This window comes from Rhyacophila brunnea, unplaced genomic scaffold (assembly GCF_057557595.1).
Source record: "Rhyacophila brunnea isolate RB1 unplaced genomic scaffold, BYU_Rbru_1.0 scaffold_224, whole genome shotgun sequence".
NCBI lineage: Eukaryota > Metazoa > Arthropoda > Insecta > Trichoptera > Rhyacophilidae > Rhyacophila > Rhyacophila brunnea.
The window spans coordinates 115,699-129,592 of record NW_028232887.1 but is presented as its reverse complement, the minus strand read 5'-3'; the positions used below and the strand labels follow the sequence as shown (position 1 = coordinate 129,592).

The 13,894-nt window shown below is 36.5% G+C and overlaps 1 protein-coding gene across 1 annotated transcript in view; it reads right to left on the bottom strand.

The window, feature by feature from the left end:
- Nucleotides 1-400: 400 nt before the first annotated feature.
- The window catches only part of LOC147069881 (uncharacterized), a 64,353-nt gene continuing 50,859 nt past the window's right edge, over nt 401-13,894 (bottom strand). The window contains exons 2-3 of the mRNA XM_085950087.1: nt 5,970-7,049; nt 401-664 (exon numbers count right to left, since the gene is read on the bottom strand). Coding sequence (XP_085806213.1) covers nt 606-664; nt 5,970-6,888 — 978 coding nt within the window. The 5' untranslated portion in view covers nt 6,889-7,049 and the 3' untranslated portion in view covers nt 401-605. The remainder of the gene's footprint in view (nt 665-5,969; nt 7,050-13,894) is intronic.

The window sequence follows — 13,894 nt, the reverse complement described above, 5'->3', positions numbered from 1 at the left end:
GTTAACTGTCAATTCATGGTGGAACTGCATTGTATTGTTGTTTTTATTTAATAAAACGCATTTTTTTGTAGTACTTATTCCACTTTTAAATAGATTAGGACCGGTTTCGTCCGCCTCAGAGGGACATTTTCAACAGAATATCTATATATTCTATAGATATCTATATATTCGCTCACGATGGCCAAGCGGCTTACGCGTTGGCTTATATGTTGTCATGAGCATTGGTTTATATGTTATACCCTGTCATGTGTGTCATGTCATGTCAGGTTCTAATCCTGGGTCTGGCAAATACACATACTTTTTGTTATTCAATTTGTGTTTGGAGCCAGAGTATGGACCTAATAAGCTCCATATGATCTAACTAGGATTGGATATGGTTAAAAGAAAAAAAACAGTATATGTGCGTGTTTATAAGTATACCTATGTATAAATATATATTGCAATTCATAATATCGAGGTGTCACACACTGATTTTTCTGCCCCTGTGGGGGGCGCTCCCATAGGGAGTAGTGCCTCCCAGCCGCTCGGTCTGACCCTGGTAGTCAATGTGCCACCGGTGGAATGATTACGACCCTCGACAAAGCTGAACAAAAACGGACGATATGTTATATATGTACAAGTCCCGCAGTTTGCTCTGGCAGGTCCCACGACTTCTCAGGGTGAACTGTGGATGAATAAGTCGGTCACAGACCATGTAAATATAGGTAATAAGGTAATAAGGTTATAGGATTAAATTTGGATTAAATATATATTGGATAAAGGGGTTAATTAAGTTAGATTAGATGTAATATAAAATTTCATTTGTAATTGTAATATGTATTGTAAATTGTAAATTAATGTAAACATGCAAGGGTTAACGAGGTAATAAAAGGGGACTTATGGATGGGCGTTAGTAGTATATAGTAGTTAAGGTAATTAAGGTGTATGTAATATTAAGGGTATATAAATCGATGTCGCTACGCATCGCGCATACACGGCACGGTAATTGTTAACATATACTCATAGGCCTGTTGCGAAAACTTCCATTCGTACATTTGTGCGATCACAAAGTATAGCAACACATAGGGCAATCATCGAACCGATTTTAATCACGATCCCGCGGAATTAATTTCATACAAATTCGATTTTTTTATAGCCACGGCTGTTCCGCGCGCGGCGTTTCCAAATTGGTATTCCGGCAGCTTTCCTGCTCTGAAATACGACGGCGTCTCTGTCATATGTGTTGAAACCGATTTCGCGATCCAAATTTACCACCTCTGCAGAGACAGAGCCCCTCTCGCTCGCGTGTATGACGGCGTCACGCTCACGCGCGACGGGAGAATCGGATCGATGATTTTTGTCGATCAAGGAGACCACGTACCAGAATAAAGTGCGGGAAATCTTTGATCGGCGGAGTATGAGTGTGTACTAAGCAATTATTACTGCCTATATGTTTGGTTGACGGAATAACATCCGTCAACTAGTCGTAAGTATGTGCCTGTGGCGACACCGAGCTATATTAGTTGGTAAAGTAGGAAAGATTGCGCGACAAGCACAAATACATATTCATTTAAAGTAACGTTCCCGCTTAATATTATTAAATATTAAGCTATCATTTTGTAAGTAAATTCATGACCTACCGATTTCATATTCTGAGACCGACGCCAAGGAGGTATTCAGGCCGTCGGAGGGCCTCAAAGATTGGCCCTCCAACGGTAGTTGACCGAAGGGTTGGTATACGCTATCGTAGGCCTGGTGCCACAAATATGCCAATTTGACCACTGGGATATGACGCCTTACCACCCAGGCTAACTCTGGAGTACTTGTGTTTGTTGTTTCTGGGTGAGAGGTACACTCACGCCGCTAGAGCCTATAGAGCCGGCCGCCTCTGAAACGCCCCTCCCTCAGCCATGGGGAACGCCACCACGCGGGGGGTATGCTGTATCGATAGGTAATTTAATGACGAAGCCGTCGATACTGGGTGCTCCTTCGTACGTGCATTTTTCGCGTGGCTGGACCAGAAACAAGGTGCTTCTGCTACTCTAATTACGTATACTCAGTACGGACAAGTACTCGAAATACGTAAGTGACGCGAGGGCGACGCCGCCCATCTGGAAGCGACGCCTAGCGCCCATAATTTGACATAACCGGTACTTGTGTGGATGTTGCGGGTAATTAGTCACTGTACGATTTCCGCTCATCTTCATAATAAAACCGTTAATTAATTTTCGCACCCTCTTAACGTTGGTCGAAGGGATGAAATCGGCAAGATTTGCATATAAACCCCTGATTTTTAGATTCGATAATAGTCTTCTTCCGCCCTTACGACCCCGAACCTGCGACGGTCGGCGGCGTGTTTTTTAATCACACTTCTCCATACAAGTCTTCAAAAGACTTGAGAGGAGGTACTCACCGAGGTTCATAATACCTACCGGTTGATACCTACCGTTCAGTACCTACTGTCAAATCTGACAGTTCGGGTCAAGTGTCAGTCAGCGACTTAGTCGTTTCGTCGAATTTCTTTTAACTTTTATTGGACCCGGTCCTCAACCTTTTATCACCGCGCCCCGTGCTCGTGCAATCTCGTCTACAGTTAATAATAACTAGTTAATTCGTAAATAAATAAATAATAAGTACGTAATTTTATAAATTAGTACTGTACAATAAATTAGTGTTTATAATATTTTGTGGTTTTGTACTTTCGAAGGTGAACTTTATAACTTTTGGTGATTGTGAAACCTAATAAATAAACTATAATATAGTGAACGTTAGTTTTCATTAACTATACTACTGTGCCTACCTGCTCTTCAAAACTGAATGTACCTCCACTCCAGGCCCGGAGCTAGCCAAGGATTCGGAGGCCTACAGAGGGAACGAGGAAGTAGATAGTCTAGCAAAAATAGCAACTCTTGAGAGGAGCATAGATAAACTCCCCATACATTATACAGACTTTTTTGAAACATTCAACTAAATAGCTAAAACTGAAACAGATAATACAAAAAAACAAGGACTGCGAAAAGGAAAAATGGACTTTCAATTATATTACAGTTCTGAAACCAAACCATGGTATACTTATAAAATTCTCAATAGGGAAACTATACTGTAACAATTAATCGCTGTAGAGCGGAGAGTAATTATAATCTTGCCGCATCCCTGGCTCGCTTGGTAATGTAATGACCCTAGGTTCCAGTGCGGAAGTGAGATTGAAGACATTAATCACGTTATTTGGACGTCCTCTGTATGACAGTGGCGAAGGGTTGAGGTAGGCTGTTAAAATCCGACATAAATAGTGCACATTAAACTTTTCAGTCATACGCATTTGTTTTTATTGAACTAAGACCACAATTTACAGGTGGAGTTGGATAATTAAAAAACAATCAATTAAACCCTGCCTAACCAAACCACTTTTGGTATAGTTTGGGCGATCCGACAAATTTGTATACACTTTTTCATTCATACTTTTTATTTTCGTTGAATTTAGAATACATATTACACATGTTGTTGGTCAGTTTTTTTAAATTTCTTAAGCCCTGCTTAACCAACCCATAATAAATAAAAATATTATTCTATCTATAAAATATGTATGATTTAATGTCATAATTATAGATATTTTATGGACAGACGAGTATTTTTTGACTATTATCTATTATTTTGGTTTTCGCAAGGTTTAATTGAATTTTTATAACTAACCAACACCATCTGTAAATTATTGTAGTATTAGTTCAATGAGAACAAATACGTATAACTGACAAAGTGTAGTATGCTCTATTTATGTCAGATCTTAACAGCCTACCTCCACCCTTCGCCACTGCTGTATGATACCCAGATACAGAGGCTTCTTGATGATCTAAGTCAGTGGTCCCCAACCTTTTTATCGCCGCGGACCGGTCAACGTTTGGTAATTTTACCGCGGCCCGCAGACGGGGGGCCGTTGATTGTTTATATCTTAGATTGTTTTAATTTAATGATTTTAATTTAATTGTATTTAAACATGCCTTCAAAATAAAATACAGTTACACCAAAAAATGAATGTAAAGTGATTTAACATTTCAACTTACTAGAACGCTAAATCAATGAGAACCCTGAGCTAGTTTCTTTGCAACGAGACGGTTTCCTTCTGGGGGTAATAGGAGACAATGACACCTGAAGTGTGTTGCTTATATCCAGTTTACTCCGTTGTTTTGTTTTGGTTGCTGTCATTGCAGAAAACCCCGCTTCACAGAGATAGGATGTCGGAAATGGCAATACGGATATAAGTGCTGTGGTGGTAATCACCGGTCAACTTCTCGTCCATGGAAAGTCGCACAAGCCCGAGAGAAATACACCACAGTAAATAAAATGGAAATTATTTAATGTTCCTTGAGCGGCCCGGTACCGTTTGATCCACGGACCGGGGGTTGGGGACCACTGATCTAAGTAACCAAAAGTACCAATTGCCACTGGATCTTGCTATATTCTTGGTTTGGCCGAATATCGATTCGTTCCAATGTATCCAAGTGTTTCTGAGGGAGTGTGGCCTTCAAGTGTAAATTGTAATGATTAATAATTGTACCAATAATATTGTAATAATAAGTAGTATAAATAAGTCTCAGATGAGACTTCGTAGCTTAATAAAAAAAGGATATTTGGTGTAAATACGGTGAGAGATTATTTAAAACTTAAGTTTGTGCGCCCTAATGGTCTCATAATAGAGACTTATTCCGTGGTGAAGTTACAGAAAATACCTGCAATGTTGCAAATTGTTCCTTACGCTCTTTTGGCCTATTAAATTTGATATCGAATATAAAAAATAACTACAATCCGCGCACACTTCTTTTATTCTAAATTTTAACGACCCAATATCTTCGACAAGTATTTGTACCGTACCAAAATATTTCACGCAATGTTGGCAATGTGACAATGATAGTAATAGTAACGAGTGGTAGAGAAGAGGGCTCCAGACGATGTGAGAATAGGACGGTTTGAATGCGGTGAGTTCGCGGATAGATGCGTCATGTGACAATACGCACAAAACATTCAATTTATGTTTAATGCAATCAAAACATCGTGAGAAGCGGTGTTAAAAATGTATTAAAACGTCATAAGAAACATAAGAGAGTACCTATTTTAATACAACAGTTAAAATAAGTAAGAACGCAATTTAAAAAGCGATTCAGAGAGTATTGTAAAAACCATTAGTTAAAATTCATCGCAATTAGGTAAGATTCCTATAGCATAGTGGTCAATGCACGTGAGCGCGAATCCCGAGAGACGCAGGTTCAAACCTGCTGGGTGTCGTATTTTTTTCAAAAAGATTTTTTCTATTAGTTATGTATTTCTTAGAAGTGTTTTCAAATTATGTATGTTCAATAAAAAGAATGTTACATTCTTAAATCTTGTGAATTATTCACTGAATAAAAAAATAGTTAATTAAAATAAGTAAGTACCTACTTAATGTAAAAATATAAGGCCAGGAAACAGAATTTGGTTTTTTTTAAATAACTTTGTCTACGAGGTTTGAACAAAAACTAACCATAAGTGTGAGTGAGAAAGCATGCGACACGCGTATAATCTTCGCTATATTCGTTAAAGTAAAATATAAGACATATATGAATAATCAACATACTGAAGCTAGGGGTGTTGCCGTTAAATATTGGTTTGACTTATGTGCTTAGGGCGTACACGTACTCCCCGTATTGCTGAAATATATAGTTAGTTACTGGTAAAAATATGGTTCACTGTGTTGTATTTAAATTTAGTAGCCGTACTTAGAAACAAAATTATGATATAACGTTTCATAAGTAAATTAATAATAATAAAATTTAAGTTCTACTATGCATCGTACGCAAAAAAAAACGGCTTAACATATCCGAATAATAATAATACCATCTCTCTTTAGTATTATTTCCCTGAGGTTATCTACGTATGTAAATATTATCAAACGAACCGTACATATATAATTATAGTCAATCATAATTTTGGGTTGATAATTTTAAAAAAAAATGACTCACCCAACTCAGGCATTCTGCGTCTCCTTTTCACAGGAACTCTCTTCACAGCTGTCCCAGGTAAATTTTCCAGTTCATTCCCTAACTCCTGCGAAATGTGCTGACGAGCGAACTTTATCATCGGCTCCCTCGTCTGCTCTTGAAAGATCCTCGTCAGCTCAGCATTTATATAACCCGGCTTCAAAGTAGCCGCCGCAGTCAGCTGGTCTGTAAACGACTTTATACCTTCCTTAAACCTGGCTTGAATCTCTTCATTGAGCAACTCAATAGCATCTTTGTGCATGACGACATCTGGTCGTTTAATCTCTTCTTTCGTCTTGTCTTCCGATACCTTGCCTCCATCTTTGACCGTACCATCATCTTTAACACTAATATCACTGTTGATTACGTTAGGAATTCTCACTGATTTGTTGGGCGCACAGCCAAACTTTCCACCTTTGACATATTTCTTTTTGTTCACTGTTTGGTTTCGCAAGGCCGCAGTCACTTCACCATCTAATAATAATTGAGACTCGGACTTTACAATATTGAGATCGTTAAAATCGAGTGCATCGTGTTGATCACTTAACTTAGAAACTAGCACACTGTCTTTATCATTCGCCAATTTATTGCTGTCTTGAATTTCGTCTTTTTTCGCTTCATCTTTTAAAGGAATATTATCAGTGGATGGATGTGAAAATGTTCTTTTTAAACTGCTTTTTCTGTTATGTTTATTTTTCCCAACAGATCCTTCTGAAAGTGATCTTTTACATTGAGGTTTACCGTCTAAATCTGTATTCGATTGACTATTATTTCCGTTCGGTATAATTGTCTGGCTATTAACAAAAGAATTTGAAGGCGAAAGTGATTTCTTTCTTGAATTTCTTCTCTTGTTAGCTTTTTTAGATTTTGTAGATGTTTGATCTCTGCTAGCGTTTTGCATGATGTTTGTTTAATACAGCTTACTGCTGTATATTTTTTTAAATCACACAAACTTAATCCATCTCTTATAAAATGGCATTTTTATTAAATATTTTCGCAGTCGTTTCGTTGGGTCGTATTACATAATTCGATGTCCTCCGCCGATGGACTGGTCGTCTCGATCTGAAAGAGCAATAAAAATCACAATTATTTTAATTGCATTTTGATTACATAATAACTCACATTGATCGCAGCTACCAACTTGCCAACGACCTAATTTTATATAATAGCCTCGATTACGATGATTTTCCCTTTTGCAGCAAAAAGTAGCATTCGTTTATGCGTTTATTCTTGCATGACATGTTAATATTTGCAATCATTCATTCAATCACCTTCACATCTTTAGAGTCAACTACCACAATACAACATAAACCATTCGATTTGAAAAGAAAAATAGAAGAAACAGATTTGAAAAAATCAGTAAGTATATCAGACTAAAAACATATTATATTTCGTTCAGCTACATATCAGTGGCGTGCGGTCCACATATAATGTGGATGCAGAGCATCATTAAAAATACTCAGTAAAATAGTATAATACATATTGATAATATTATGTATTTATTGTGCTATTGCGAGGTAAGAAAGAAAAACGTATTTTAAGAGTAAAACCACAGAACAGATTAATAAATAAAATTCAGACAGCCCCAATGCACTACATTGTGGTGCGGGGTTTTGAATGTGTGTGTCCTACAAAAATGAACAACACATTACAGACGTGCAATAGTGTGTTAGAACTTTCAAATATCTACACCAATATTGAATGAGAGTCAGTGCATAAGCCTAGAGCAGTTGTCAGAACGTAGGATAAGCTTAAAATTCCTTATTCTTGACACGTGTTTAAGTGTATCCCATATTCTTCTACACTCGAGATCGGTTGCCGTTACCCCAAAGCTGTTGGGTTAAAATCAGTTAAAATCTTAGTGATCCATGTAGACAATAATATACTTAAATTGTAGAAATGTATGTTTTTTTCGCTAACATACTCACTCGCAAAAATCACCGCAGGCTACTGTTATATAGACAGATAAAATTATGCCTGTTGAATGAGTTACAAATCATATGTTTGAGATGAGCGTGTCATGTCGGAAGCATAAAGGAAATTCAATTGGCAAATGAACCCAGAGTAAAAAACAAAAAAAAACATTGGAAAACCCAAGTGGACATGGCTTGACTGTGGATTGTAGAGTCATAGATTATGATATCTATATATTCTATAAGGTACTAAAACTTAAAGAAAGCATGGCGGATAAAGGCGGAGTACTAACAAGGTGAACTGTACAAGTCTCAAAGTGGTTAGTGGATTTTCTGCAGTTAGCTGGTAGATTGAAAGACCTTCGAGTCGTTAAACAACAAGAAAATTATAGATGTAATGTATTCCCAGTAAAAAAATATAGCTTTTCCAGCGCCTTTATGTCTTACTCTTCTAGGCAACTTGAATCAGCACGGTACATTTCACTCGCGGTGGGTAGTACATGAAATAAAGGCGCTGGTGGATTGACGTTACAAAGCGTAGACAATAACATGAAGGTGGAACGATAAGAACAAAGTGTAATACTTATAATTGGAAAACGAAAGGTTATCGTCACGTTACGGAATTAATTAACAAATTTTTACATCAGTAAAGCAACGAATCCAATCTGTTCCTTATCACACATAAAGTAACGATTTATCGACTCTAAACTTAAATTGTATGTATGTATTGTATGTTTGGTAGTCTGCCAATTATAAAATAAACAAAAAACATTGTGGTGAAATCACTATAACACAAAACACATACAATGATAACGGTACAAACAATTAATGTGATTTCATCCAGGGAACTGAAAAACCTAACGGGTAAGGAGAAGCAGGCAACCGATCTCGAGTAAGGAAGAATACTGGGTAAATTTAAACACGTGTCAAGAATACGTCATACGTCGAATACTGACAACTGCTCTCGGTTTATGCATTGACAATCATTTAATATTGGTGTATTACACACACTATTGCACGTCGATAATGCGTGGTTCATTTTAGTAGGACACTCGCACATTCAAAACCCTGCGGCAAAATTTACTGTATTTGGTATATATTTGTTATGTGGTTTCATCGTAGTATTGCATATTTTTGTTTGCTCAACAGGAACTGGCAGTTATAACAACATGCGGTCCTATTATGTTGGGGCACTGGTCAACTAGATCATTATGGTAGCCACTATCAAATCCGAAAAACACGCCGCCGTATTTGGAACAATACTCTCCCGAGTGTACTACATCGGATGTCGAGAACTGTAATCCTACAATGAGCAATGAAGACTCCAATATCCGGAAACTTGTACGCATATTAAAAACCATCAGACCTCTTTGGGTCGTATAGTACAGTAATAAACTTCATGTCTAAATAAAACACGGTTCTTGTCGGCTTACTCTTTACAGAAGGCTGCAGCAAACAAAATTTGAAAATAGCCGATAGACTGGATTATTTGTTAGGTTAGGTTTTCATTCTTGAATTCATGAATTTTGCCAAAATCACATGTGAAAATTGAATTAATGTTCATATTGAACCAAATACAATTGGCGACCGTATAGTTTACGGCTGTGGCGAGGGGTGGGTGTAGGCTGTTAAGATTCGACATAAATAATGCACACTAAAATTTGTCAGTCATACTTATTTGTTTTCATTGAAATAAGACTACAATTTACTTTATGGTGTTAGTTAGTTTTTAAAATCCAATTAAACCCTTCAAAAACCAAGCAATGATAGATACTAGTCAAAAAAAAATCGTATACCTATCTATATAATATCTAAAATTATGCAATTAAATCATACATAACTTTGAATATTTTATATATACAGAAATATTTTGTATCTATTATAATTATTATAGTTTGGTTGAGGCAGAGCTAAATGAATTTAAAAAAAAATGAACCAACAATGTAAACAACAATGTATTCTTAAGGGGCCGCTGAAGAGCCCGCCGTTCAAATATAATTCAGTATAAAAAGGACCTCGGTGTCGTAACTACGTCAATTTAAATCGATCTTTTCGCAAAAATCACTAATCATCGGAGATTTTATTTCAAGAAATATTATTATTATTACTGATAATTTCTGCCGCGGAGCATTATTATTTTTTTAATGAACACCTGCCAGATGTAAAGCCGATCAGAAAACAGGGCTGTCAAAATAATATTAAGCATTCATATTTTTTAAATGTTAATTTCATCATGGTTTTTAATCAAGTACGTACTGTGCAAGTACGTACTGATAACTTGGGTGGATTTTGTAGCAAACATACTATTGATATATATACGGGTATATTATTATTATAACCCAATTCAAATTGAACATAGGTTGATACTCAAATACTATTATAGTATGTTTATGATTTCGAGAAAATAATACGATGGTATAATTAATCCATATCAATTATTTGAAAACATTACATTCGCACTTTGCACAAAATTACAAACACATTCGAAGTTTGCCGCACACGTACAGACCACGTGATATTTGTTTACGCAAAATCGTCGCTTTTCAAAATGGCGAATTTGATTACCAGATTTTACTGCGATGAATCAGTATGTTCCTTTTTGTCTTTTTTTATTCGTAGGTTTGTTTACTATGTACACCGAGAAATTTCCATTTATAAACTCGGAAACGATTTTTACAGAAGAGTTTTGGAATATAATGCAACCAAAACTGGAAAAAATTCTATCATGGGTGTTGACTTCCTGAATTAGCTAACCTCAGGTCCATGCCACTACGTGAACCACAGTGGATATTAAGCCATTTCCACACTGGCAACAAGTTGCTGGCAACCTCATTAAATTTTACAATACTTACCATAGTTGCTTAAGAAATTTTACAATAATTATCGTAAAATCTAACGAGGTTGCCAGCAAATTAACTTGTTGCCAGTGTGGACCCGGCATTAGATGCACAAAACTTAAATAATATATATTATAAATAAAAATTTTAAATTATAAATATATATTATGATTTATGTCTTCGACAGCCCTGATGAAATAAATGTGAAATATGAGTCGGATCAGTCACAGAGCAAATTTATTAACACAAACAACTTTGACACGACCTTTTTATATTAACTAGTAGACCAGATATTATGGACCACATGTTAAAAAATCATATTTTCAATTCTCAAGGCCAATTCTGTAGAACGTCCTCTTAATCCAACGAAAATAAATAAGTATGAATGAAAAAGTATGCACAATTTTATCGTAGGTAGGTATCGCCCAAAATATACCAAAACTATTATGGTTTGGTTTAGGCAGGGTTTAATTGATTTTCAAAAACTAACCAATACCCACTGTATATTGTAATGTTAGTTCAATAAAAACAAATACGTATGACTAACAAAGTTTAATTTGCATTTTTTACGGCGGATCTTAACGGCCTACCTCCACCATTCGCCACTGGTTTACGGTCATCTCTTTCCGATAAGAAAGCTCACGGCAAACTGTGCCACGGTGAAATGTTTTACGTACAATTTACATGTAAACGAAATTCCGCGGAACCGACCGCCAGCATGGTTCAGATGACACTATAATAAATCTGCTCAGACATGTTATAGCTGTTGTAATTATTAATAACACCGACGATGGCCGCACGGCTTAAGAGTCGGTCTATAGCATCGTGAGTCCCAGGTTCGAATCCTGGATCTGACAAGTACACATATATTGTTTTTCAATTTGTGCATTAGTCAGAGTATGGACCTAATAGGTTGAGCAAGTGGCTGAGATCCATTTCTCGTAAAAATAAAAATCTGTTACTACAAACCTCCACTCTGTGGAGGCCCATATAATCTTATTACGACGGACATGGTCGGGGAAAAAACACGGTTCTTGTCGGCTTACACTATACACTTTACACGAAGCCAGCAGCAAACAAATTTTTGAAAATAGCCGATATACTGAATTATTTGTTAGGTTAGGTTAGTTTTTCATTCTTGTATTTATGAATTTTGCCAAAATCAGCTACGAAAATTGAATTAATGTTCATATTGAATTTAATAAAATTGGAGACAGTATAGTTTACGGTCATCTCTTTCCAATAAAAAAGGTCATGGCGAACTGTGCAACGGTGTAATGTTTTACGTACAATTTACATGTAACCGAAGATTCCGCGGAACCGACCGCCAGCGCGGTTCAAATGACACTAAATAAATCTGCTCAGACATGTTATAACTGTTGTAATTGTTATGAAAAACGTGCGATAAGTTATTGTGTGGCCCTGCGCACGCATTTCGTGGGAAAGCGATGGCAATGGATGCACTTGAACCGCGTAACGAAGTAAAACGAAGATTATTTTATAATAAGTATAATGTTACAAAAACAATGGCGAATAACACGGAAGCAGGCTTGCACTTCCTTTCGTTTGAAGCGGGAGTTTTGAAAGAGTTTAAAATCTAGATTTTTTAAATATATTTCTCATTTCTCATGACTTGCTGGCTACAGAAGGGTACTTAGGATCCACCAGTATTTAATAACATATATATAATTAGCCTACCTACTAGGTTGAGGAAGTGGCTTACATCAATTTTTCGTAAAAACAAAATCTGTTAATACAAACCTCCACTATGTGGTGGAGGCCCATATTATCCTATTAGGATCGGACATTGTCAGAGAAGAAAAGAAAAATTATTAATATCACTCAATCATTTTTATTTTATATGTGGGCTGTAAATGGGCTGGACACATAGCTCGAAGAAAGGACAATCGTTGGACAAATTTCGGTAATTTTAATCGTCATCCGGTGGTATCCAAGAGGTACAAAACGTCCGCAAGGTAGACCTACAGGTCGTTGGATCGATGGAAGATGAAGTTCTGCAGAAGTATATGGCAACGCAACGCACAGGACTGAGAGAAGTGGAATCAGCCTGAGAGGCCTTCATCCAGCAGTGGATAGATTCAGGCTGATGATGATATTTTATACAAAATGTAAAATCGTCAAGTGCTGTCTAGTAGGGGAATAGGGGATACCTACTTAAAAATATATAGTAAGGCACTGAGGTGGGTAATTCTTTCAGGCAAAACTTAGCGTCAGTCCGGCCTCCCAGTTTCGTTTATGAGACAAAGATGTTATTAAAAAATATTAGTGTTATTAATATAAAATCCAACGAAAGGTTTGTGTTGTAAACAATATACACCTATTGCCTAGTCCTGCGTCATTTCTCCGTGTAACCCACTGCAAGTGTAATGTACAGACCTACAAATTTATCTGTAGAATGGCCAAAAATGGAACTACAAACTACCATATGACGCCATTTGAAAATGTTAGTCGAATGTAAGATTTTGTCCAATTACGAGTCTTGATTGGGTAGTTTTCGACAGTGGCTCCCCCATCCCATTCTTCAGATAAGTTTGTAGGTCTGTATCACGCTGAGATTGGCGAATTGTTAACACCTTAGTTACTCCACGCAACGTGAATCGAGTAACCAAGGTAATAACAACTCGCAAATCTCAGTGCAATACATTGTACTTGCAGTGGGTACATATGACAATGGCGGAGGTTTTTTGTTTTTGTAAAACCGTGTATCTTCTCACAGATACTTGCATTTGGTTCAAATTGATAAACTACACTATCCCCTATTGCCAATCTACAAAAACACACCAGCCGGAAACCGTATTGTATATAAAGTCTTTTTTATAAATTACAGGGTTTAGTTTTAGATGCGGTTTGACGTCAAATCGTGAGGTTACAGACGTAATGAATGGTCAAGTATTTGTTTACATTCTAATATATTATAATTATAACAAACAACCTTACAATGCGATGCCTTCTAGCAGAACGTAATACGTTATGCGTAAATATTCTTGGTTGTTATTTTAATCACTTCATTTGCGCCTATCTCTTGACATTGGTTAAATTTGTTAAGTCAGGCAAGACAGATTCATAGTATAACGTATAACGAATATACTATATACTTATACTTAACTATCACAGCAATCTTTAAATGAATCTTTTT